Source organism: Galeopterus variegatus, unplaced genomic scaffold, assembly GCF_000696425.1.
Source record: "Galeopterus variegatus unplaced genomic scaffold, G_variegatus-3.0.2 Scaffold1145, whole genome shotgun sequence".
NCBI lineage: Eukaryota > Metazoa > Chordata > Mammalia > Dermoptera > Cynocephalidae > Galeopterus > Galeopterus variegatus.
This window is the reverse complement of record NW_007727256.1, coordinates 293,858-321,597: the sequence shown is the minus strand read 5'-3', so window position 1 is coordinate 321,597 and position 27,740 is coordinate 293,858. Positions and strand designations below refer to the sequence as shown.

The following is a 27,740-nucleotide window of genomic DNA, read 5'->3' as shown; positions in this document are numbered from 1 at the left end:
TTCTTCTTGGTCTCATTCCCTGTGCCCTTCTCAGAATCATCCGTACCTTACTTTTTCCTTGTGTTTAATGCTTCCTTAGATAATTTCAAACATATTAATAATAGTAATAGTAGTCACATTAGCATTTATTGAGCCCTTATTAAGAGTCTTACATGCATGGACTCATGTAATCTCCTCCAACTATTTAAAAGTCAGAGGTGGAGAGGTGGATTAACTTTGTTCTTTTTTTGGATTCCAAATATTCTATTTATTACATTTGAATCCAGAGGAAAAATTAAGTGCAGGAGGGGGTGCTGGGAGGTTAGGAGGCACTCTACCAAGGTGCCATCCTCCTTTGGCAGACAAGTCATACCCTCCTCCAAAGCCCCGGGATGTTACATAGGGCATAATTACTCTGCTGAGGTTGGCGAGCCTCTCCTGGGACCCTAAAACTCAATTTGTCACTTAGTCTGGCCTAGGAATGGTGGTGATGAATAGGAGTAGATCATCATAAATAAAAAATAAAAAATAAAATGACAAAATTAAACTCACCACAAAAAATGTACAACTCAAGTGAGGTTGGGGGCAGCCTCTGTGGAGGACGCTAACCCAATATTTCAAGAACAGAAACAGGAGAGAAATAAATTAAGGGATGCAGCAGCCACCACCAGCCAAGCCCCCATGACCCTCTGCTCCCACACTGGTTGTGGAGGTTAGCAAGCTGGGAGCCACTTCACTGCCTGCAGCGTCTGTCCCCAGTGCCATGGAAAACATATGCTCCCAGTCCTGCTTCCCCATCCAGCCTCCTACCAGGTGGCCATGGAGGCCCAAGGAAGTGTCTTCTGGGAAGAGGTGCAACAGCGTCAGGAAGAAAATGTAAAACCCAGAGATGAGAAAGTAGTGAGGGAAGTCACCCCAAGGGAACTAGGTGGTGTCCAGATTGATGCCGTTAAAGGGGAAGCAGCGGAAAACAGAAAAAGTTAGTAAATGTCAGAGACATGTTAAGAACGCAAGCAGCTGACTTCCGATCCCACAATCTTGCTTGTTATACTGCAGTCATGCCCACCTCCACGCCCTGTACCTCCAGTTGTGCATTAGAAACCCAAGTTTATTTTTTTGGTTCAGATATATTTCTCAGGTTTTAGATTCGCATAGTCAGCTGTTGAGTTGCATTTTTTACTTGGCTATTCCAAAGAAATCTCAAAGGCAATTTGCCCATAATTCAGCTTCTTCCATTTTTCTTCAAAATGCTGCTTGTTTTTCTCCTTGTATTTCTTTACTCTGTCAATGATACTCCAATTTTTCCCCCCTATCTAAAACCATTAGATCCACCTTCTATTCAACCTTCTCCACTTAATCTTTCATAATTCTATCTCCATCACTTACTCAGCCATCCATCCTGTCCCATTTGAATTAGGAAAACAACCTGTGGTTCATTCATGCATGTACCTAACATGAATTGGGTCTTGTTCTACAGAGAACCAATGGTTCACGAGAAAAGCAGTCTCTACATCACGTTTTTTTCAGTCAAAGGGAGGAGGCAGAAGTCAAGCAATTAAACTACACAATTACTTGAGTACAAAATATGTGAGTATACAATTAATTGAGTACAATATGATAAGCACTTTAAACCAGAAATGCATTGTGCTGTTTCAATCTAAAATACGAAGGATGGAGGAAGGCTTCCTGGAGGAAGTGACGTATAAATGAAACTGGTGATGTGAGATACAGTAAGTGCTCCAGGCAGAGAAAACAGTGTGTGCAAAGACTTTGAAGCAGGGAAGAGCTTGGGGGTCAAGGCCAGCAGGGCTGGAAGGAGAGGAAAGAGCAGTGGGGAGGCAGACCAAGGTTAGGGCCCGCAGGCTGCATGGGCAGCCACTGAAGGGTTCTAAACAAAGGATTGACATCATTCGATTCCTAATTTTGAGAACATCAGTTTGTCTTCTGTGGGTAGAATAAATGGGCAAGACCACTGAGGGGACTAATTCAGTGCTTCAGCCCTGAAACAGTGGTGGCTTTAGGTAGGATGGTTGGATTAAAAGAAAAGAAAATTGGTAGGCACAAGGTAAATTTAGGAGGTAGACAATGCTATGGGGAATGAAGGAGACAGAGGGATCAAGAACAATGCCTGCTTCCTGAGCTGAAGAACATGGTATACGGTGGTGCTATTTTCCTGCAACTTCCCCTTTAATCCAATTTTTATGCTGCATCAATAGAGTAATCTCTAAAATGAAGTCTGATGCCACAATTTGCTGCTTAAAATCCTCCCACAGTTCTCCAATACTGACAGGATAAAGATAACTATGCTCAGTGCGATGAAAAGGCCCCTCTAGAAAGCCCTAACCTAGCATGGCTCATGTCTATTCTCCTACACACCAGACAGGCAAAGTTAATTGTCACCCCCCAAATATTGCATGCCAATTCATATTTATCTTGGTAAAAACTATATCTTCTATTTAAAATGCTCTCTCCCCTCGTTTTGGGAGTAAAATTCCTATTTACTTTTAAAACATAGATTAAATTATGTATTCTCTGAGAAGCCTTTCTAAATATTTCAGTCATGAGTATACCATTATGGTAGCTCTTCTCACAATAAATTGAAAATATTTGGCTGTATGTGTGAACCTCCCCAATTTCCAAGTTTTGCTTTTTAGGAGATGAAGCATGTTTTACTTTATTTATTCTTAATCTGCTGTAATGAACTTCCATGGTGTCTGGTATGTAGCAGGTGTTCAAAACACTGTTGTTAAATAAATCACTTACTGAAAAAAACAAAATAATAGACCAATGCAGTCCAGTAGAAATTTCTGAAATTGTGAAAATATTCTATATTTTCACTGTCCAATCTGGAAGCCGCTAGCCAAATGTGGCTATTAAGTTCTTGAAATTGTGGCCAGTGCAACTGAGAACTGAATTTTAAACTTCATTTAACTTTAATTAATGTAAATTTGTATTTAAATACCATATTGGACAGTGCTATAATAGATAATTGTGTTTCTGTAAATTATTTTTGTACAACGAAAAGGTATTACAGAATACTAAAAAAAAAAAAAAGGTAAATTAGAATCAATGTTAAAGTCCACAAAATACATCATGAATCATTTATTACATAGCTGAATTCTATATATAATGATGTCTATTCTTAATAATGATATGTCAGTAGTTAATCTAATCTTACTGTTACATTTGATTACTCTTTTTGTTCTGTCTGTACATCTCACCTCTGCTCATTATCTTCCTCATTGCCTCTTCATTTATAATCTCTCTTTCACTTCACTTATGCTGTCTTTTTGGCTTTCCAAACTTACAAACTCAAATTTTCTTCAGTTCCGTTGATGAAATTTGCAACATATTTCATAAAACCTGGTGATATAACTTCTAATATTTCCTGATTCAGTCTTGATATAAACCAATAAATAACAGTTTGCACCCTGAAATTCTTTATTTCTCCATAGTGGTATCAGAAGGCTTTTTACACCTAGTGTTGTTCCAGCAGACACTCCCTTTCTCCTGCCCCTCCCCCCACAGTCAATTGTGCGGTCCGAATATCAGGTCATTGCAAATATTAACCACTAGATGGCAATGGTGGGCCAAAAGGGTGCAATGTTTGCAGGGCCTGCCTCTGAAACTTGAGGTTCAAAATCAAGGTGGGCAGAAGCAATAACTATCTGCTGGGAAATACAAGTCAATGCTTGATTTCTTTAAAAGGCAATCCACTTGGGGAAAAATAAAAAGCCTTTTTTTTTCCCCCCATGTAACTACAATGTTTAATGATTAAACTAGCCACAGTTATAAGGTCGGTTCAATCTGGCCCCTGACCTCCACTCCCACCCCTCCCACTCTCACTGCCTCCTTCCCAGCTACACTGGCCTCCTGCTCCTTTTCCAATACGCCAGGCAGGTAGGCTCCCACCTTAGAGCCTGTGCACCTGTTCTTTCTGCCCAGGATATCCCTCCTTTCTTTTCTCAAATTCTGTATGGCTCATGTCTTCACCACCTTCAATCTTTACTGAAATCTCACCTTCTTAGTGATTCTCTGACTACCTTGCAAACACTCCCATCTCTTCCTCTGCTCTATTGTTCTCCAGAGCACTTGCCTGTCACCTTGTAACTTATATATATATATATATTTTTTTTTTTTTCTAGCTTAATCATTTATTTGCCTCTTCCAGCTAGAAGATCTATTTTTTCTTTTTTCTTTTTCTTTTGGCAGCTGGCCGGTATGGGGATCCAAACAAACCCTTGACCTTAGTGTTATTAGAACCATGCTCTCCTAAGTGAGCTAACCAGCCAGCCCTGAAGATGTATTTTTCAGTTAACCCAATTCTTAAGATCACAGGGAATAAAGATGATTCTGCAAAATACTGAGGACATTTTGTGTATGTGGGATGGGGATGGGGGTGGGGAATAAATGGTCTGGCAGTAGATACACACATCCTCTTAGAAACAGAAGAAAGGGAGGTTAATTGCTATAGTCATCCTAAAAATTAGTCAAAAGAGGTTTCCAGGGTACCTGCTATTGACTAACGTTGGCCTTAGAAGGTTATATCTGACTTAATCAGAGCCTATAGGACCCTGTTTAGAATCCTCACATGTGCCCAACATACGTCCTAACTCTGGTTAAAGAAAAAGTTGATTAAATAGTAGTTTTTTTGTCCAACCACAGCACTCAGTTACTGAATCTCATTTGCTTTGTGTCTATTAGTTTTGTCTGCCTACAATCAGAAAAAAAATCAAAACAAATAAAACCGATAATCGTTTTGAACCTAAAGAGGTCAACAAACTATATTTTGCTCCACTGCAAATGTATGATGCCTTGGACTCATTGTGCTTATTGTAGACAGAAATTCAAATACACAAATGATAAAAAAGGAAGATGGCAAGGGTGTCACAGATTTAAAGTTGCAAACTAGTCCAGGATTTTCAGCTTTTTAGTAGTAATCTCAAATCCACAGCTGCTTTAATTATTTCATCACAGTTGATTTGGCATTCTTTGAAGAATATATCTTAACAAAATTTAGTTCGGGAAATAGATCCATTTATGCTTGTTGGGGCCCAGAAGGCGATGCCCCAAAGCAGCCTCAAAAGCAAAGTTTTCCTTTGACCTTCTTCTGCCCTTCTGTCTCTCAGCCTCATTTTCTTCTGAGGCAAGCCATAGAAACTAGATTCCTCTTCCCCAGAAGAGGATCACAGAAATCAGAACCCCTTTCTCCAAAGCCAGCCATAAAGACTAAAATCATGCTCCCTGCTTTTCTTTCTTGCAGTAGGCCATGAAGAAATTCTCTGACCTATCTTGGTCATATGACCCCCTTCCAGAAAGGGTCCTTCCCCATACTCTGGAAGAAGGAATGAGGCACAGAGAAACTAAGAAGAATCTGAACAAACAGGCTTGCTGGATTCCCCATTGAATCTATGAGCATTAGATCACATTTTCCTAGTCCAATCACATTTCTACACAGCTGTGCCTGCTTCATAGAGTATAAACATAAATATGGACAATTCTCCCTATATTTTTGGGTCTTCATTCTGACAGCTCCCATGTCATGTAAAACTACAATCAAATAAAATCTGTTATGCCTTTTCTTCATATTAATCTGTTTATCTGTGATTTTTCAGAGAACCTCAGGGGGTTTAAGGGGATGTCTTCTCTTGACCCCTACATGCTCATACCAAAAGCAAAACAGCTTAGATATTAAAATAAGAATTTATTTTCTACCATCTTAGGTTTATGAATTCCCCAGTAGTGGGACTCTTTCTGCGTCCTCCTCAGTGCCATTTATGAAATCCATTCATTCAACAAATATTTACTGGGAACCCATAATGTCCCAGTCACTTTGTTAAGTAGTGCATGTAAAAGGATGGACAAAAATAGTCAGGGTCTCTCAACCCCCCAGATGATCAAGAAGACAATACTCTGAGCTATTACAGTACAGTAGCATGCCCACTATTATCTGGGAAGCCCTGGCTGCTCTAGGAATATTTCAGGGGAGAGCATGTTAGTGCAGGATTTCCAGAAGTCTGAGTTGCAGTGTAAAGGATGAACAGAAGGGGATAAAATTTGCCAAAGAAGAAGGAAAAAATGTGCCATGGTAACCTCATGTGGGAAGACCCAGGGAGCAAAGACGGCTGGGTACATCCAAGAAATTGGGAAGGTTTTGGAATAGATAGTGTTAAGTTGGGGATAAGTAGAGGTGGGTGATTGTAGGAGGGGAAGAGTGATAAATGATGAGGTAAGCAAGGAGTCTGAATTTATTCTAAGAGCAAGGGAAGTATATTAAATTTTTTTCAATGCTGTACCTGCAGTTTGGGAAATTTATTGAAAGAAAATGAGACTGAAGGCAGTAAAGACTGTGACTAAATAATTGGGTAAGGGGCAAAGAGTCATGGGAAGTGGCTACAAGAAATTTTTGAATTAAAAATCTATTTAGGACATAGAATGGGCTCAGATCCATGGCTGATTAAAAGACAGAACTCAGGTTTCCAGGAAGATTGTCTGGTGTGTTATACCCTGAGCTACAACACATGAGACGATGGCTGGGAGAGGAAACACTAAAAATAGTTTTGAGTTTGAGATATCTGAACGCATCTAGGTACTATCTAAAAGTTAGTTGGTATATGGAACTAAAGCTCAAGAGAGAAACATAAGCTAAAGATAGAGATTTGTGTTCAATTTTTTCTGCTTAATGCTATCTATGTGTATTCCGTAAATTAGAAAATACATGATTAGCTCAGGCTACTCTCTGTGCTCAAAATAAAAACATTTTATTGTGCAGCAATATGAAAAACTCTTGTTTTCTTTCTAATGCCTTGGCAAAATGGAATAGCAACTCTGCGCATCAGCTGAAAGATCCCATTGTTTGCTATCAATAGTGCAAAAAAAAATCCACTTGTAAGATATAACTGTACACGACGTCACAAGTATGTAGTTAGCATGCTTCCTTAAAACAAGGTAGCAATTACCTAGTGATTAGCTGTTAATCTGTCTATTCAAAATGATATTTTGTCTCTTAAAAATAGCAGAAATTATACAGGGCTTAAATCAATGTGGAAAATTAGTTTTCACTCCGTATGCTGGAAATTTATTCTAAACTGCAGAGCTGGCATGCGGAAAAAAAAATGCACTATTCATGACCCCACATTTCAAATTCCACTTGCTGGAAATTTATAAATTCTTTTGTTCTGAGAATTTCCTATGCTGAAGGATGGAGAAGGAAATGAGATAGATTCAGTCTCTGGATCTTACAGCTCTAATTTCCAAGGTGGTACCTACTCATGTGAAGAATTCATGCTGCTGCTAAGGTCTCAGGGAAAAAGAAGAGTGTTTATAAAGTGAGTTTCATAACAGCATTCTTCATACGGGGTATTTATCTTTTTCCAGTTGAAACAAGATACAATTATAAAAGTAATATTTACATATCCCTATGAGTTACTCTTCTAAGTACATTACATATTTTAATTCATCAAATTCTTGTAGTAACTGTATAAACTGGACAGAATTATTATTCCCATTTCAAACATGAGAAAACCAAGGTAGAGAGAAGTATCTAGACTGAGGCTTGGAAATGGTGGCCCAAGGACAATCAAATGGCTAAGTGCATTCTCAGAGAAGCTTACATGGTTTCTAAGCCCAGGGGTTTTTTTTTTTTTTTTTTTTTTGCTGTTGTGGTGGTAAAGAAATGATTTACATATTTTGGAAAAATTTGTTTTTAAGTCTGGAAGTCAGCAAAGCATGAACTTCAAATTTATTTACAAGCAGTATGTATTGCAAATTATTCTTTTGAGTGGTGGTATAGATGGTGTTTTATATATACACTCCTAATAAGCAAATTTTGTATTATTGCCATTTAATTCTATATATCAACTTAGCAGACAAGGTCACTCTAGTTCAAAACTGTTAACAAAGTGAATTAAAAAAAATAGCTAACTTTAATTTTGAGCAACAATGATTTACTAACTTTATGACTAAGTTTTATATTGGGGTGTACTCAAGATTTTTCTGGAAAACTGTGTTTATTGCCTTTTTACATCGTCTTAAGAATAGCTGAGGATAGCAGTGCTTCTTAGCCTTCTCCAGATCATAGCACCTGTAGGAAATGACATTTGAAGACACATTGGGGAAAGCAGGCAAGGCCACTGGAGACTGGAGGCCAAGTGTCATGGTCTCCTGTCTTGTCAGCTGTGCTGAGGCTTTTGGAATCACTATTTGGGCACACCTTGGACCAATCCCTGCATGACAGAGAACTGCAGAACTGCCTTGAGGAACTCTGGTCTACAAGAATAAGCTGGGCTGAGATTTGGGGACAGTGAATAACTTTTTATAGAAACTTAACATATTTTTCCTACCTCCAACATCTCAATTATTTATTACTAAAGAAAGAAAGATCACTGCAGTGTATTGAATTGTGTCCCCCCAAAGTTTAATATGTTGGAGGTTTAGTCCCCACTGGGACAGTATTAAGAAGGTGGGAAATTGCATTATGGTAACTGAAAGGCAGGGTCTTGAAGAAGTGATTGGATTATAGGAACATGCCATAGTGAATGGATTAATAATGGTGGTAGGTGTGGTTCTGAGGGCTTTAAAAAGAGAGTGAATAAAGAGATTAGTCTCTCTTCCTCTGCTCTGCCATTTTCTGCCATTTGAGACACTTGCATTGCTGTAAAGCCACCACCAAAGAAGGTCTTACCAGAAACGCTCCCTGGACTTTGGAATTCCTAGCATCTGAAACTGTAAGCAATAAATTTTGCTTTCTTTTAAATTACCCAGTTCCAGGTATTTGTTATAAGCAACAAAAATGGAATAATACAGTCACACAACAAATTATCACTACAAAATAAAAATCATATACGTGATAAAAATGTCCATTCAATAAATTAGGTAGTCCATCCAACAAATTAGTAGAATTTTGAAAGAGGAAAAGAGCATAAAATGTAAGGCATTAGAATCATAGTTATTGCAAACTTTTTATTCACATGCTTTTACACAAATATTTTCATTAATTCAGCTATAATATTTATGATATGGAATAAAAACGTTCAAAAGAGCATGCATCTAATGACCTACTATGTTCAGTTAAGCTCAATTCAATGTAAGGCATTCTAGAGGCTAAAAATAGTTTAGCTGAAATGAGTTAGAACTCTAGCTAACATATAATCATGTATAATAATAATTATACTAATATATAATAAGGGAACACAAATCAACTTTATAGCGGTTTAAGGAAGAAAGAGCATACATGAGATTGTGGGCGAAAGAATTATTAAGGGAGAAGACAGCATTTAATGGATAGGCTCTCATTGCTCATATCAACAGGCAAAGATGGAGTGGGCAGGACCACTCAGGGAGTACAGGTGAATGACCATGCACGCAACATCATAAGGAGAGAAATGTACTCTTGTTTGCAAGAGACAGAGACTGGATTTGTTCGATTGTATTATATATTAACAAATATATGTAATATAATATAATATAATAACATGCAGTTATCCCTTGGTATCCATGGGGGATTGGTTCCAGGCCCTTCCATGGATATCAAAATCTGGGGATGCTCAAGTCCCTTACATAAAACAATGTAATATCTGCATATAACCTATGCACATTCTCCTGCATAATGTGAATCATCTCTGGATTACTTATAATACCTAATGCAATTAAATGCTATGAAAATAGTTGTTCTGCATTGTTTAGGGAATAATGACAAGGAAAGAAGTTTGTACATGTTCAGTACAGACAATTTTGTTTTCCAGAATATGTTCATCCTTGGTTGGTTGAATCCATGGATGTAGGACCCACAGTTAGGGAGGGCTGGCTGTGTTTATAAATGAGTAGAGAGAACATTAGAAAGCTAGTGGAGCTCATAGATAGGGATACTAAAATCTGAGGAATTCAGTGCACTGAATTTAGCAGGCAATGATGGCCATGGAAGTTTTCTGAGCAAGCGAGCCACATGACCAAGGGAAGAATAATCAGATAAACCTGTGCAGAAGATATTAGAGAAGGTGGTTGTTGCAATAATGTGGGTAACAGAGTACACAAACTGCCATGTAATAATCCTAACTAGCCATAGTATTTTATTATTTCATCCTTGAAAAAATCCCCATACAGCACTTACTATTACCTCCATTTTATATATGAGGACACTGAGGCTCAAACCCAAACTCTGTTGGACTCCATATTCCAGGCTATTTAGGCTGAGGAGCTACATAGCCTTTTGAGGTGGCTGCACTGCTCTTCACTCACTAGGAGGGGATGGTAGAGGGGAGACAAAGCTGGGCCACTAAGGAAAGAGACTTGATGGGGTGGGACCCATTGCTGGGGAAGGAATTGCTGCAATGAGGAATTAAGCCAGAAAACACAAAGGATTTGGTGGTCAGAGAGAAAAAGTTTCCTGGTCATGCAGAGCCCGAGTAGATACCTGGCTTAGAAAGGTATATGAGGCATCTGTGAGAGATTTGGCATAAAGAAGTAGATTTGTGAGTGCTCCTCACAGAGGCAGTCATTGATAGAGCAAACAAAGAGAAGAGTGCTTGAGCAGAATCTTAGGGTTGCTCACATGTCAGGCTACATGAGGAGAAAAAAAATAAGTGGTGATGAGAGCCATCTACGACTAGCATTCAGATTTAGTGTCTTGGTAAACATTGTGCCTCAAAAGGAGTTATTAATTAATTTAAACTTTTTAAAAAATTAATTTTAATTCTCTTAATTTCAAACAATTGTCAAATGATTCCTAAAATTTATGTGTGTTTTTACTATAAGAACAATGTGAAACGAAATTAAGAAATAAAAAATAGTTAAAAGTCTGCTTAAATTTTCTTTTCAATTTAAGAATGATCAGCATGTTATCAAATATTTCTAAATTGGACAAGGTAAGATAATATATGATTACAACAAAATGCTTTTTACGTTTCTGCCATGGCGGAGACTGTGAGAGTTCTCCCAAACTCTCATCCGATGAGCAATCTGATAAGATAAATTACGATAATAATTATCTCCATAGCAACAGGTAGTACTACCTGGTATACACATTTATTCTTTTAGACCTCAGTGGTTCCTCCTTAATTCTGCCCATAAAATTTAGCTGATTTATTCCAGAACTTTAGACTGAAATAGGTAATAATAAAACCCACACTTACTGGAAGAATCAAATGCTGTATTAGGTATTTATTAAGCAGCAGGTGGTTTCTCGCGAATTCCAATTTAAACTATCTTCAAATTCTAATTTATTTTCCTACTTTTTAGAATTTATCTGAGATGACTTGGCAAGAACAAATAGAATATTTAAGATGAAAGAAGTCAATACCTAGTGCCACCTACTGTCAACACTGAACTCAGTGGCTGGTTTAAAGTGAACAACCAGTATAAATCCTTGAGTGTGACATTATTTGCTGCATGAATGTCCAAAAATATTCAGTGTAAATCCTTGCTTTAATATTTTGAAGAACTCAACAGAAAATAATATAATTCCTAACAGGGAATATACCTAACATCTGATAGCAGAAAAGAATAAAAATTCCAATGAAATAGGAGATTTTAAAAGTACTATTTATGATGAACTAATTTTGAGATTTGGGGGGAAAAAAAGTTAAAGTAGGTGTCAACCCGTACGCAAATATTTTAATATAGAGTAATATGAGTTTTTTCTCTTCAGAAAAGAAATTCAAATTTCACACTGACATATTTGGATTTCTAACAATGATTACTTTATCCTTAAAACAGAGTGGTCCACACCATTTAGAAGAGCTTAACTTACTAAACTTATCTTTAACTAAGACAAAATACTTATACTGATAGTAATTGATTCACCACTCGACTGACTAGCACCTGAGGAGAAAATAAGTCCATGTGAGCTGAGACCTCATCTTCCTCCCTGATGACTCCCCCCACATCAAATCTTATATACCTGAAAGTGCAGCTAATAGCCTTGGAGGATAAGAGGAAGTGAAAATATACTGCTCAGGGAGAGAGTTGCTGGGGCTGATGATGGCAGGCCTGCAGATCTGTGTCCTGGCAGTACACAGTTACATACCACACTTGTTCAAATGATATCCAAGTTGTTTCTCCTGCTCTCTGTGGAACAGGCCAAAGAGACTGGAGACCTGAGAGTTGGATAATGACTAATCCATCTTTCTTTGGCCACAACAACTAGGTAATAACCTTATTTTTCTTTAAATGACTGCTGTAAAGAGAACTTATTTTGGTTGAAACATGATTTGACTAGAGAGACTTGTAATGGATTATCTATATTTTCATTATCAACCCATTTCAGAAACAATCTCTCATCATTTTTGAAGAAGCATGAATAAAATAAAATTTGGCAATCCTGTTGAGGCACTATCTCAACTTTCACCAATGAAGCATAGGTGGAGAACTGTATTCCACTTCTTTGTTACTATTATCTCATTATTATTATTATTATCATCATCATCATCATCATCATCATTATCATTATTATTATTTACTATTGATCAGTGCAACCCAAAGGATGATCCACAGCCAGCATCATCAGCATCACCGACAGCTTGTTATAAATGCAAATTTTCAGGCCACACCATATGTGCGGCACACATAATCCACATTTTATATATGAGGATACTGAGGCTCAAACCCAAACTTTGTTGGACTCCATATTCAAGGCTCTTTATGTTGTACTGCTCAAAATCAGAATTGCTGAGAGTCTGGCTCAGAAATCTGTGTTTCAGCAAGCTCTTTGCGTGATTCCTATGTACACTAAAATTTGAGGAGCACTGCTCTGTACAGTGAGGAGAGGCACCAAAAGAAGACAGGAACCCAAAGTAAGCAAGCTTTGTGATTCTTCCTATTGAAGCTACATTAAAAGAAAATTACTCAGAAACAAAATGAAGTCTCTCTTGGCCCCCAGAGAAGATGTAATCCTGTTGGAGCACATCTTAAAGAGATAAGGAGCAGTCACTCCCAGAGGTATTTCTCCTAAGTTGGTTGAGAGGCTCACATTCACTGTATCACGGGCTGCCTCATTCTAATACAGATGTATTACAACGTTCAAGACAAGTTTTGCATTGCTTACACTACTGCTGCCCTCCTTTGATGTGAATATTTAAAGATAAATATCACAATAATTGTTACATTTCTGGTCTAAGTTTCTATTACTGTGTACATTTATGATATGGCTATCTCACTGTATAAGTTTTCCTCAGCACCCTTAACCTGCAGGCTTCAATCACCATTTGCAGACAAAGAAACTTTGGTTCCAAGAAGAAAATTTTATGTATAAATTGCATGTAATACTTGTAAATGATAGGTTTCAACTTAGCAGTTAATGAATAAAGATTCATGGATCCTAGAAATGGTGCTGTAGAAATCTCAAGCTCTTCCCCTGGGAGCAGAGCAAAGAGGTCTCCAGGAAGCCAGAAAGTCAACTATCTAGCAGTAACATTTGCTTTCTGAATAATATTAACCAGAAGAATACTGGGGGCAAAAAGCAAAAGAAACTAAAAATAGTGTTTTCACATTGTAACAACATAACAAGATCAGGGGAGCTATTACCCTCCTACAATTTAACCCTCAGTGCCTGAGGGTATACATGAGATTGAGATAAATGAAATCATTATTTGGGGATTTTGATCAATTTAAAAATTGGGCCACTTAATTATCTCCCCTATAGCTATTTCCCAGATAGCAGTATTTGAAAATTTTTTTTTTATCCTCAGAATTCTCTTTTCTTATGAAAGCAAAGAAATATCTTATTTGTGGCCATCGTTGTTTGTAATACAGTACTTTATTTTATCTATTTACCAATAAAGGAATATCTTAATCTTGATGGGAAAATATTTTTATTTTTTATTTTTAGTAGACATCATAACAGCTTTTGATTAAATCTGGATGATTAATCATCATTTTCATTAATTATCCAGACAAAGAGTTACGTATATTTCCCCTTCCTGACAACAGAGGGTCTCTTGGCAAACTTGATTAATTTGTTTTGCATTTAAATTAAGTGATGCATAAAAATAAATGGTAGTTGTTTCTAGCAACCTGAAAAAAATTAAAAATGAATAGTACTAAAGATAATAGTATAGAAAATATATTGTTCTAAAAGAAACCTTTGTTAAGGTTTTGTTATTGAAAAAAAGAGAAAAATGCCTTAATAAATGTTATGGATGTTGTGGTAATTTAAAGTTTTTTTCAGTTTATATTGTCAGTGTGTAAATCTGAAGTAATGTAATGGCTGAAACCAGGAAAACTATGTTACTTTCTTTCTAATCACAAAAGTAATACATACTGACTACAGAGAGGAAATCAAGCAGAGTTGGAACTCCAGTATATAAACCAACTAGACTAAGCAAAACCAGGTTATTTATAAATCCTGCTCTGTTGGTAAAATAATTTAAGGATGATATTACTGCACATGAAAAGTAAACATCAAAGTAAATATCAAAGAAACCCACCTTTATTTTGATATAAAAAAATTCTATACTCAGTTAGGCAGTGACATTTTTGAAACTAATACTCACATACAATTTTTGATGTATAATGCAATTTGTGTTTATAAAAGTACCAGATTAGGATATATTCAAAAAATTGTGCTGTATATATCGTTGTCCCTTTGTAAGTGTTAATTTATAAATTATTTACCTGATTCAAAAGTTCATTTTAATCATGAAAATAATATTTATATAGTTCTAAGTAACTTGTGGTTTTCTCAAATCATATTATATGAAAAGAGTAAAATAAAAATATGACTAATACCAAAAAATATAGTGTAATATAAATATCAGTTTTATGTGATAATTTTTCAATCTGCCTTTAATCATGAAAGCTGGCAAACAAACCTAACAAATAAGGCATATTATCTTTTTTTTAAAATAGATTTGTAAAATGTTTTCCAAACAGCAGGTGGCAATCTTTGTAAATTTGCAGCAGCACTCTCTTACCTCTATATATGTAGATGAAAGACAGTTTTAAAAAATATGCTCAGACTGGGTTAGATAACTTCCAATTTTAAAAGGGTCTTATTTAATCATGCTTTATTATTCTAATAAAATTTCTCCCTGGGCAAAATCAATGTTTTTGCTTAATGATTTTTGTGCAGCACAGGAGGAATTTCACAGTGCTAATCTGTCTAGGTATCCTTCTTATCAAAATCCTGCTTCCTTGTTACTTATCATTCTGAATTCATACGGCTTAAGAATTAGCACAATTAATTTTAGATCTTTTTTAAGCTCTAAAAAACCCTGTTGTAACCTATTGTTACTCAAAGTCCATTTCCTGTTGGTATTCATACCATTGAACTGTGAGAAGTCTTTAGAATTCTAACTATGGAGAAATACAAAGTTTTGACTCTTGGATATCTTTTAGAATACCTTGGTTTTGGGCCGAGCCCCGTGGCGCACTCGGGAGAGTGTGGCGCTGGGAGCTCAGCAGCGCTCCCGCCGCAGGTTTGGATCCTATATAGGGATGACCAGTGCGCTCACTGGCTGAGTGCGGTGCGGCTGGTTTTTGATATAAAAAAATTCTATACTCAGTTAGGCAGTGACATTTTTGAAACTAATACTCACATACAATTTTTGATGTATAATGCAATTTGTGTTTATAAAAGTACCAGATTAAAAAAAAAAAAAAAAAAAAAAAAAAAAAAGAATACCTTGGTTTTTCTAAATGGAAGTAGTCAGGTTAGATGGAGACAGATATTCACAGCTTTGTGCACTGAAAATGAACCTCCAAGATCCTGCAACCACCTGCACTTACTGTACCACCAAGAGCCTGATAGTCTAGCTTCCCCACAAAGAGTTACTAATATCAACAGGATTCTAACGGGATTTTCAAATTCTCTAGGTTCAGCATTTTCCTCTGTACCCCACTGTGAAATTTAAAATTCTGTCTTATCACCTTTTTAGTATGTTTATAACAATTTTGCCTATGTTAGCATTCTAAAATCCTGATTTTCACTTACTTATTGAGTTCTCAGCGTGTCAATAACATTTTATGGAATGTGTACAAGATAAGGAAGAAGATGTTCTTAAAAATAATTTTAAAAAATATATGCTCTATAATTTGATCAGTTTCTGACCTTTAATTCTTTTCTATGCTTATTTGTAAAATCTTCTGTGTAGCAACACTTCCATTTTTTTCTTTAGTAATTAAGATCTATTCTTTCATTTTAACATGTGTTCCTCATAGGAATTTCCTTTTACAGTGGAAAATGAGTCAAGGGCAAGTAAATGGAGTTGTCCAAGGTCATCCATCAAGGTGAGATTAATTAGCAACAAAACTTAGAAGTGTCTGAGATTCAGCACTATCTTCGTATCTTCTCACTTAACTATCTAACACTTATGTCTTTATATTTCTAGTACATATATAATCTAAGGAAACTTGTTTTGTGTTCCCAGTAAATAAATATTTCATGAAATAGTGAAAAAATCAGTACCCTTCACTAATTTAAACCATTTCCAGTCTTGCTACTATTCAGTGTGACTACCTTTGTATTACCATATTTTTCAATGTCATTTGGAAACAAATAACTTAAAAACCTATAAAACTATTCTCTGACACATAAACAGAGGAGGCCCCATATATAACAGGAACAAGTAAATTGCTACTTATTATTAGCAATCCTTAAATTGAGGAAATATTGCCCTTAACTAAAGATGATATTTTTAAATCTCTTTTTGGGGGGGCGGGGTTACAAATGTTTCCACTATGATAATTTCATTCTCACCAGGGCATCGCTGCTCACTGCATCTTCTCACTTCTTCCCCTGTTCCTTCACACTGCTGCCCAGTTATTGCTGCACCCTGACACGTCCTTATTCGCCTTTCCCAGCCACCGTCGCAGGACTTGGAACATCCACTCCAATGGCCCCACTGATTCCACTGACCATTGGCTGAAAGAAATGTGTCATCATCAATAGCGGTAGTCTATCACACACTGCTTTAGGAATTTTAAAACCTGAGAAGATTACTGACCCTTTAACTTTTATTGATCTACCACCATCAGTAAGCTTTATTCAGACATTTGATTTATTGGTCAAATAAAGAGCATTGTGTTTGACAGAGGTTCATATAGGCATGTCTGACTTCAAATGGACGTTGAAACTTACTTGTAAAAAGTGTAAATTTCAGTGCAGTTAATCAACTTTGTCAGTATCTAATCTCAGAATCTCCTGCATTATTTTTTACTTCATTAACATTGCTGCTGTGGATTATTCCCCCAAAACTTGTGGAAACTTGATCCCCATTGTAACAATGTTGAGAAGGTGGGAAACCAGACTATGGCAGTGTTGAAAGGCAGAGCCTTTAAGAGGTGATTGTAGTGTGACAACTACCCATTGTGAATGGATTAATCCACTCGTGGAGTAATGGGTTAATGATTTAGTAGGTAGTCATGGGTGTGGCACTTGTGGCTTTATAGGGAGAGCAAGTGAGCACTTGAGAGAGCCCTTGCCATTCTAGCCATGTGATTGCCTTAGTTGCCATGGGATTCTGTAGAGAGTTCCCACCCAGATAAAGGCCCTCACCAGATGTGGCCCCTGGACTATTGCCTTCCCAACCTCCCAAACTGTAAGAAATAAATTTTGTTTTCTTATAAATTACCCAGTTTCAGGTATTCTGTTATAAGCAACAGAAAATGGACTAATACAATGAATAAACTATGGTATAATAGAACAAGCATACAATTGAATAAGTTCCGATATAATTGGCTTCATTTACTAAAAAATATATAATTATCATCTTATTATTTCATGACTATCTGGCATGGCTCTGTCACTTTAGATAAATGGCAGGTGCCCTTTATATGCAGGAATCAGGCCTTACCTGTGCACTCGGGGTTATAGCACTCTCTGCTTTCTGCCCAAGGCCCTCTGCATTCGGAGCCCCCATGAGCAGCTGCAGTGCACTGCCGACTTCTCTGCTGGGTCCCATTTGAGCATGTCACAGAGCACTGGCTCCACGGACTCCATTCCTGCCACTGCCCATCAACTACCAAAGCAGAAAGAGAGACCACATAAGGGGATCTTCTAATAGGGAAGGCTGTACAGAAAGAACATTGGTAAAACTAACCTTGCAGATGAATCTCAATCAATGGACTCTGAATGAATCCAGTGGAAGATCACACTGGCATGAGATTTTATTATTACTCACCCGTCCCAAACTACTACTACCTTATTTTCTCACTTCTATTTTCTTTTATATATCCAGTATCTCTTTAGATCCACTTATCCCTTCAAAAATATTGATTGACTGCTCAAAATGAAAGGCCTTATGCTAGGAGATGGGTACATAGAAAAATGAACAAAATTAATACTGACCGGTACCTCATAGAGCTCATATTTTAGAGAAGAAACCTCTAGAAATAAATAATTAATTACAAGCTTTGTAAACGAATTATATAGAATATTTCAAAGGATAATTTCAGGACACAGTGAGATAAGAGTTCAGAGAGTCCAGGGAGTCTTCCTTTACAAACTGAGGTTTCAGGCAAGCCTAGAAGGATAAGCGAGAAAATACCTAGGATAAAGGTATGTTCCATGCAGAAGGATATACAAAGGTCCTTGGCAGAAGACACATGGGCACTTCCAGGAAATGGATGAAGACCATTGTTAACAGAATGTAGAGAGCCAGGTGGAAAGACGGAGCAGAGGACATTCATAAAAAGGCCGAGGCCAGATTTTGCAAGATTTTTGTCAGCTGTGTTAAGGATTTGGGGTATTAGTCTCAGATCATTAAGAAGCTGTTGACTAATGATCAGATATAGTGCAAAGTGTCGAAAGAATTACAGGATAAGCTGAGGAAGGTCTGAGCTAGGATGATGAAGCAGTTCTGACAGAGTGTCCTGGAAAGATTCAGATTGAGAATAATTTATCTATTCATTCATTCAAATGATTTTTTGAGATTCTATTAATATTTAGGCACTGTGATAGGTGTTAATGAGAGATAGAGAAATAATAAAACATAAATCCAACCTAGAAAATCTTATAATTTAGGGCATTATGCATGCAAATAAATAAATAAAAAGTTAAAGGCAATACCATTTTAACATGGCACGTGAATGGTTTAGGCTTTCAGAGGACAGATTACAGCTACTAGGGGGGTAATTATATTAGACTTAGAATGGTGAAATTTAAAAACAGCTAGATGGCTGGCAAGTTAGTTCAGTTGGTTAGAACGCGGTGTTGATAATGCCCAGGTCAAAGATTCGAAACCTCATTCCTGCCGACTGACCCCAAAACAACAACAACAACGAAAACCCCAAAAATAAAACAGCCAGTCAGAAAGTACACATCAATGAAAGGGCATCATTTGTTTCAATAGAATGCTAAAATCTGAATAATTTACATAAATGAAACAGCATTGGCAAAAGCATAAGCCTATATGCCACAAAATAGAAGTCAGCAAAGGATTCAACCAAAAATATTTACTGGATTAGAATGCATAAACTAGCATACAAATGTTATAAACACAGTAGTATATGACTGTCTACTTTTTCCAATATCATTTCATGGTCCTTAGTCAATTTGATCACCGGTAAAAGAGAATTCACTATAAATCCAAAGTTCCAATAAAAGCTAATGTTACTGTGAAAATACATCCAAATAAATGAGAAATCCTGGCAGAATATAAGTAAGTACTTTCAATTTAATTTCAAGCCTTACATGTAGCTATTAAAAAGGAGGTTGTTTAATAGGTTTCTAGCTGTACCTAATAAACCCCTTTGTGAGATTAAAAATCACAAAATGCCAATTTAATCATCTCATTCATGTCATTTTAGCATCTCACTTTATTAAAAGTATCTGATACAATCTATTGACTATGTAGTCCATCTGCCAGACAAAAAAAGAAAAATTTAGTGAATCAAAAGGACATTATAAATTATCTATTTCTCCTCTATTTTGGCTTTAAAGATGAGTGCATTTTTCATTTCAGAATTTTGCTTTTCAAAGATAACACTTACTGAGCTTGTATTATGAGCCCTCACTAACCTAAGCATTCTGAGAAGGGTTTTTTAAAAAAGATTCATGCCTTGCATCTTACAATCTATTTGGCAAAAGGATGAGAATATTTGGAAAGCAACTCATACACAAAGATTAATTAGGTGATGCCAACCTAACCTAAGTGCTGAGTGACTAGAAAAAAGGAATATGTGATGTCCGAAGTATTCTGGTTTGAGGTAAATGTTTAGTATGTTTTATTACAAATGTAATATGAGGGTACTTCAAAAAGTTCATGGAAAAATAGAATTAAAGATAATATAAATCTTTCCATGATCTTTTGAAGTACCCTTGTCATTACACACTCATTGGCAAAAAAGAGAGGATGAGTTTTTCCCGCTAAGAAGACATGAAATCAGGAATGAGCAGGTCTAATGTGGAAATCAGAAGATAATTTGGCAGGGGGTTGTTTTTCTATGAGGAATCAGGAAAGAATTTGCTGAAAAGAGATTAGGGAGGATGAGAATACCTATCTGTGCAGTGTTTTGCTCACCAGGCTTTTCCTGAAAGAAGATACTAAATCACTGCTAATAAAAAAAATTTAAAAGACATATTCTATGTTTTGGCTAAAATTCAAGAATAAGTTAATATTAGAAAGTTGAGGGACGCTATGAGGTTCAACACTACCATAAACATAAACAAAACATGTACTGTAAGTGTGAACAGTTTTGTTTACAAAGTCAGTTACAGAAGAGAAATAACAATGAAATTGAAGAAGTATCAAGTAGACATTTTTTTGCTGTTTTGTTTTACACTGAGAACTGGAAGATCCTTTCATTGAACATTAAGGGCACTGTTATTAAAGATTTGACTTGAAAAAGTAGTAACACATTGGATATAAAAAGCAAAAGAGGAAAAACCCAATATTCCTTTAGTGTGTCAAGTCCAAGTCACTGAGAAAATAAAACAATTGGGAAGTCAGAAAGGAGAGGGATATATGAATTTAAATTAAAGGTTTAGATGACAGACATACATGATATACAGATATACATAAAATAACTTCTTTTAATGCCAAATGTGAGACATTGTTTTATTTTTAGTTTCTTTTTTTTCCTGTTTGATATCCCAGAATTTATTTTTTAATTAGTAATTATTATATTCTTTTTAGGGACATCAGCCCCAAGATATTTCAGGAAATGATAATAGCATTTTATTGAATGGAAAAAAAAGGTAGGGTGGGAGGTTTTGGGGAGGTGGAAATTAAGAGTTCCGTTTTGGGGATGTAAGCATTTTCAAGTAGGATATGCATTTCACAGATAAATGATGAGATATTTAAAAATAAAAACCATCTATTATATTATATATCTATATTTCTTTTTTTATAACCACTTATCTAGGTATTCTAAGAAGTGAAGGGACAGCTTTTTTCTTTTTATCTGATATTTGACTGGTGAGCCCAAGTGGTAAGCAAGGAAGCGGCTTCTCCTTCAACCCTGCATGCAGGTTTGGCTCTTCACCTGGTTTAGTGACCAGGCAATAGAGACAAGCAATGCTTCTCCTTCCCCAATGCCCATCCCATATGTACAGCTGACTTGTGACATTTGTAAGAGGAGACTCCCAGGGTCATTGCAAACCTATGAATTTAAAAATACCCCTAAGCTTTCTTTCTAAAACTGTGTTCCTATTGAAAGCTGATTCACATCTTGGCATTCGGTCAAAAAAAAGTTCCCTGATAAGATGGGAAAATGTAAACCCTCCACAACACCTCTTGGAGTCTCATAAGGCACCCTTATGTAAGAATTCACAGAGAATTTAGGCTGTGACTGGCATTGCTCCACTGGGTCCTAGGGGGGACTATAGTGACAAAGATTGGCCAAGCTATGCTGTTATAAACATGTAGTCTGGGGGGCAGTGGAGAGGGGGGCTGTGGTAGAGATAGATGATTAACAAATAAACAAATGAATAAACAAGAGTTTCAGCTAGAGGTGTGATAAAGGCATTTTTGAGGGAGTGCTCAGCTCAGCCTCTTGGAGGAGATGCTGTTAGAGCTGAATCTGAATCACTACAAGGAGCCAGCAATGTGAAAATCTGTAGAAAGTCTATGCATGCAAAGTCTTGGGGTCAAGAGAGCTTTGTGTGTTTAGGGATAGAGAGAAGTCTGGGGCATGTGGGGATCGTGACAAAGGGGAAGTAGCAGCAGGTGTTTCCAGATGTTGTGCAGAGCCAGATCTTATAGGGTCCTGTGGGCCATGTGACCAGGGAAGGTGTGAAGCTATGAGAGAACTTTCAAGTAGGGAAATGACATGATATAATTATCATTTTAAAACTTAATTTTGCTGCTGTGTGGAATGGATTAAAGTGGGGCAAGAATGGGTGCTGGGAGATAAATTAGAGGACTGTACTATATACTCTATACTAGACAGAGCTGGTGGTGGCTTGGACTATGGTGGCATCAGTGGGCACAGAAATTGGATGAATTTGTGATATTTTCTTCATGTAGAGTTGACAGGTTGGTAGAGGGGTGTAGAAGAATAGAGAACCAAGGTTGACTTTTAGGTTTTTGGCTTAATCAAATAGGCAAAGGGCAGATCCTTTTGTTGAACTGGGTTACACTAGTGTTCAATCAGATCAGAGGGTATGCAGTCCTGAAATCAAGTTTTCTCTTTTTATGACGTTGAATATGGAATGCTATTTTACACATAATGCAAGCATTAAGCATTAAGTGCTGCATTAAAGAGTGCTGCACCGTTTAAATCTGTGCTCTCAAATTTATTTGAAAAGTATCCTTTCCCTACTTTTTTCCCCCATGGGACACCATTTGGTAAACACTGAACTAGAATACATAATTTTTTCTATTATATGCAGCCAGATCAGAATTAATACCTTCTTAGTCCTTTTCAATTTCTCATTTACATCATAAGCACTTGCAGTTTTCTTTTTTTAACATTATTTTTCAATTTAAAAACTCCAGGGCTGGCCCGGTGGCGCACTTGGTAGAGTGCGGCGCTTGGGAGAGTGGCAGCGCTCCTGCCGAGGGTTCGGATCCCATATAGAGACTGGTCCGCTCACTGGTTGAGTGCAGTGCGGGCGCGACACCGAGGGTTGCGATCTCGTTGCCGGTCGCGATCCCGTTACCGGTCACGAAAAAAGACAAAAAGGAAAAAAAAAAAAAATCCTCCAAATTCCTATTACCTTATGAGCCATTCTACAAAGGCGATTAAGAACAGAGAATAAGGCTGTGTTTTGAAGCTGCAAGAATGCTGAGAAATCACCTTGTCATACCATCATGTAATGTGCTTCCTTATATGCCAGTGTCACAATGGGGACAGTTACAGTTTCGCCTCAGCAATATGACAAATTACCAGATTTTCTGGACCCAGAGAGTTAAAATTGCAAAGACTAAATTGCTAGATTCTCAGGGTTTACTTCATTATGTGAACTTCCTCTGGCCATATATATAGGGTTGCAATTATGTTCATCTGGAAGAAAAAACTGCCTCCTGTGAACAGAGGCCAAGTTAAGATATGTGATACATTTTAATAAAAATATTGTTTTTCAGTCTGTTTTCACATCTTGACCAATAGCAGGTAAGAATATAAAATAGGTTAGGTAACAATAACCACAGATTATGTATGCACTCAAATATGAATATTTTGAGTAATAAAACTATCATTTCAACAACTGTTCTGTTTTGAATATTACTTGCTGACCAACTTCTATGTAGGGAGGAGTTGATGGGGGACAATCCAGGCCCCTGGCTTTGAAGTTATCTGATTTAGTGATGGTAATGTTGGAGAACTCAGATTTACTTTGAATTGGGAGTTACCCAGGGATCTAGAAAGATGCTTTCAGGATATAAGACTAAAGTACAAGAGTTCAGCCGCTTGCTTAAATATATGCTGAAAAGCAAAAATTAATTTTTCCCACTTGCTGTTTTAAAATATACTACAAAAGAGGAAAAATCAAAATTCAATATCATTTTTAAAAACTAGGACTCAAAATATTGTCAAGTGATTATGGTAATTCTAAGAAGGATTTTTTAAAATTTAGTAAGGAATGAGAGAAAAATATTAAATAGTTAAAAATAAAAAGTCAAGCCAAAGTTAATAAAGACATAATTTTTAAAAATCTTATAAGAACTGGAAGATCATTGGGATAATGCTAAAAATCTAAAATGACACGAAACAAATACTATTGCCATACAACAGACTAAGAGATTAAGAAGATAAAATCCAAATTAATTAAAAAACAGGTTAATGAGGTATCATTTGAGTTTCAAATTATAACATCTTCATGCAGAGACAATCAGGGACCTTTGATCCAAGGTCACGCAAATATTTGACATCGTCCCAGTCACTGTCTTTACCAGAAAGGCTCCCTGCAGAAGAACCACAGGCATGTCATCCTCCCATAGATGACGGGGATCAAACTTTTAGATCCACAAGAGACTGAAGTCCTTGCTCCAAATAACAGAGATATTTGGGTGCAGCTTTGTTCCTGAGGACCTACTCTTGGGCGATTCTTTCTGTCTTCTTAGGGTTTGGAAGAGTTTAAAAATGTACCTGAAAACTACAACCTGGCAGAATCTCTATAGGGGGGCCTTGGCTCACAGGAATGCATTTCTTAAATGCAGGACAACTGGTATGACACAGCCCAGCCTCACAGACTGATAAAGGCTTGTATGTAAGGATTTCTCTCTGGTACAAACCTGGGAGAAGAATCCCTTTGAGATTGAATCTGTAGAGCTCAAAAAGTATAATCCTGAGTTTATTTGACCTATTTCTTCCGAAATCCCTTAATTTTAAAGTAATATCCTCATATAAATCATGATAAATATCCTCCACTTTATATCAAGTTCTATGCTTTTCAAGGTACTTCTGCCTAATTTTAGTCATGTATCAATCCTATGATATGGAAAGGTAATGAATACTGGCCTCATAGTGTGAATGACAAAATTGAGGAAATAAAGAAGATGAATATTGCATAAGTAAATATTTCTAATTAAAAACTGGGACTGAACCTCAATCAAGTCTTCTGAATTCCAGACCTCTCTTTTTCCCAATGAATCATATAATAAAATTCATTTATACATATTTAAATAAATACATGAAAACTTATTTGCCAATAGATCTTTCATTTATTTTAGTCTTTAATCTGTCAATTATTATTTATCCTTATCTTCTATATTATTTGTACTCTATTGCATGATTATATGTCAGGTTGAGAAATGGAAAAACTGAAGCAAAAAGGAGGACCAAATGAATCCTCCAGTCTTTAACACTGACTGAAGGCAAGTATTTTTACTATAAAGTAAAATAGTATGAAGGAAATTACTAAAAGCTTGAGGCTTTAGACTAAGAACTTAAACTTTTATATTCTCCATATAAATTTTATTTTGGGGATATATGTATATCTATATAATTTTAATAAAAGACCTACTAGCAAATGCAAACATTTCATTATGTCTGACTTTTTCTCCAGTTAAATATTAATAAAAATTAAAACCATTAAAGACAGAAGCTTCTAAAGTGATAAAATCACTCTAGAGGAGTCACCATTAGAAGACATCCAGCGACTGGTTTGACAATTAAGCTGGACTTCAGTGTTGTTGGCAGCTTGCCTGGTGCTAACACCTAGTTCGTGTTATCTCTTGTTGGACCTAAACCCTCTTAGAGAACATTAATATCAGGCAAAGTCACTTCAGAGACAATAACAAAGTCACAGTGCAACCCACAAAGTAACAAACATTCCTCTCTCAGGTAATATGAGGGACTGCTACTTCTTTACCAATTGTAGCTAGTCTTCCTTCTGCCTTGATGATTTATTATGATACCCAGTCATAGAATTGTTCCCTCTTGCTAACAGGATTCAATCCAGAACAAAGCCCTTCTACCTTAACCCTCTCCAAAGTCACCTGACACTGCCTAAATCCCTTAATAATTCTTTTCTAATACCCTGTCACTGAAATGCCCCACAGTTCCTTGTGCTGGTTTCTGCTCATTGACAAGAGTAATGAACTTAGCTTGCTCAACTACAGGTGTGATCCTGATGGGCTTTGGCTGGAGGGCACAGACAAAACAGTACTAAAACTTTCACAGCATTTGCTATTTACCAGGAACTCTCCCTTGTAGCATCTACATTGTCCTCTTATCAGTCCTGTATATATTGTCCCCATTTCGTAGATGAATAAACCAAGGATCAGAGGAAGAGCACAGTCATATTAAAAGACACAAATCCATTTAAATATATGTATTCTCTTGCAAAAGTCCAAGATCCTTTCACTATATCACCTTACAGGTAATATATTACTAAATAAATATAGGAAATAACCTCTAAAAAACTGGGATGAGTATTACAAATTTAGATATATGCTTGCCAAGAAAGTCCATTCAAGAGTAATTTATTGGATACTATCAGGTACAAAGTTTTATGGAGAGATAAACAGGAAGTGGAAGAGAAGTTCCTTGTCATCAAATATGTCAGTTAATACCATTACAAGCTCAGTGGTCAATTAGTGACTGCAATGAAAATGCGAGAAAATAGAAAACACAGGATGGACTGCCAGAAGCTTTAAGTTTTGTGAGATAATAGAAACAGACCACTAAAACTATTGAACACTCACATACACACACCTTTTCATAGTATCTCAGTTATTAGTATAGATGACAAAAGGAGGAAAAGGATGTAACATTATGATTATGAGCCAATGAATATATAACAGTGAATTCCTTTTGTTGCTCTGTGCCTCCTGCCCATATCCCCAATCAACGTCAGCCTCTGTTCTCAGACATGGCATAGGAATTAGAACTGTAAATAAAGACTCAAACTAGGAAATACCAAATCTACCTTTCCTTTCTTTCATCTCTTTGCATATGGATCCCAAGAAGATGGTTTTCCCTCACCTCAAAAGAAGTGGGAGAAAGTTGGACATTGACTAAAGAAACTATTTGATAAGACATTATCTATTTCTAGGTAGATATCAAACTTTGCATAGATAAAAATATTTCCTTATTTGATGTGAACAATACGTGTAATCCCTACACAGTGTCTACTTCATTATATGGGTAATATGTGTGTTTCTAAAAAGCAAGATGCTGGAATGCTGTTCTGGCATGATCACACACTGAAATGTCATGCCCATTACCACAACCCATATTGTCAAATCTTGCAAAAGTAGTAAGTAGTTAGAGATTCAATTTATGGTTTCAAATATTTATTCTGTCCTTTTCTTGTCAGTATTTCATACTAGGCTTAACCCAGGAGAACCAGTGTTTAGGTCTTGACCTACTTTCTTCACTGCTGATGCACTTCCTACCATAACTTTATCCCTTAAGATGATGACTTAGGGATCTCAGATAGAATGGTTACAAGAAATATTAGCTGAAACTACTGCATCTTCAAGTTACCACCTTGCATTGAAGCTGGAGTATTTATATGCATTTTTCAGAACTGCATTTAACTTTTCACATGCGTGTGTCTGAATCTCCTGAATAGATTTTTTGAGATCAAGGACGATATATTCTTCTCAATAGTGTCATACATCTAGTTGATATTTGATAACGCTTTTATATTCAGTGAAGGTGCTTGAGTTTAGCTATAAGAAAATCAGATCACAGGAAAATTCTAAACGTTTGCCCCACCCAAATGAATCTTACATGTTTTAAAATCATAATGCCACAATTTTTGGTAAATTATAGAAATATTTTTTTTTAATTAGAGTTATTAAAGTTCCTTTTCATATGGTAAGTAAATTAGGATACAACATGGTAAGAATTTTACATCTTTTGCAATGCAACTACATTCAAGAATGGAAACAGCAGGAGTCAGAAATGACACATGATAAGTTTAAGTACTCAAGGAT

At 36.4% G+C, this 27,740-nt stretch overlaps 1 protein-coding gene across 2 annotated transcripts in view; it reads right to left on the bottom strand.

The window, feature by feature from the left end:
• Window positions 1-27,740, bottom strand: part of LOC103592419 (brain-specific angiogenesis inhibitor 3) — a 415,718-nt gene that overhangs the window by 107,894 nt on the left and 280,084 nt on the right. For both annotated transcript variants that reach the window (XM_008575133.1, XM_008575134.1), the window contains 2 exons: window positions 17,766-17,930; window positions 16,670-16,834 (listed from right to left, as the gene is read on the bottom strand). In XM_008575133.1, the coding sequence (XP_008573355.1) occupies window positions 16,670-16,834; window positions 17,766-17,930 (330 nt within the window). The remainder of the gene's footprint in view (window positions 1-16,669; window positions 16,835-17,765; window positions 17,931-27,740) is intronic.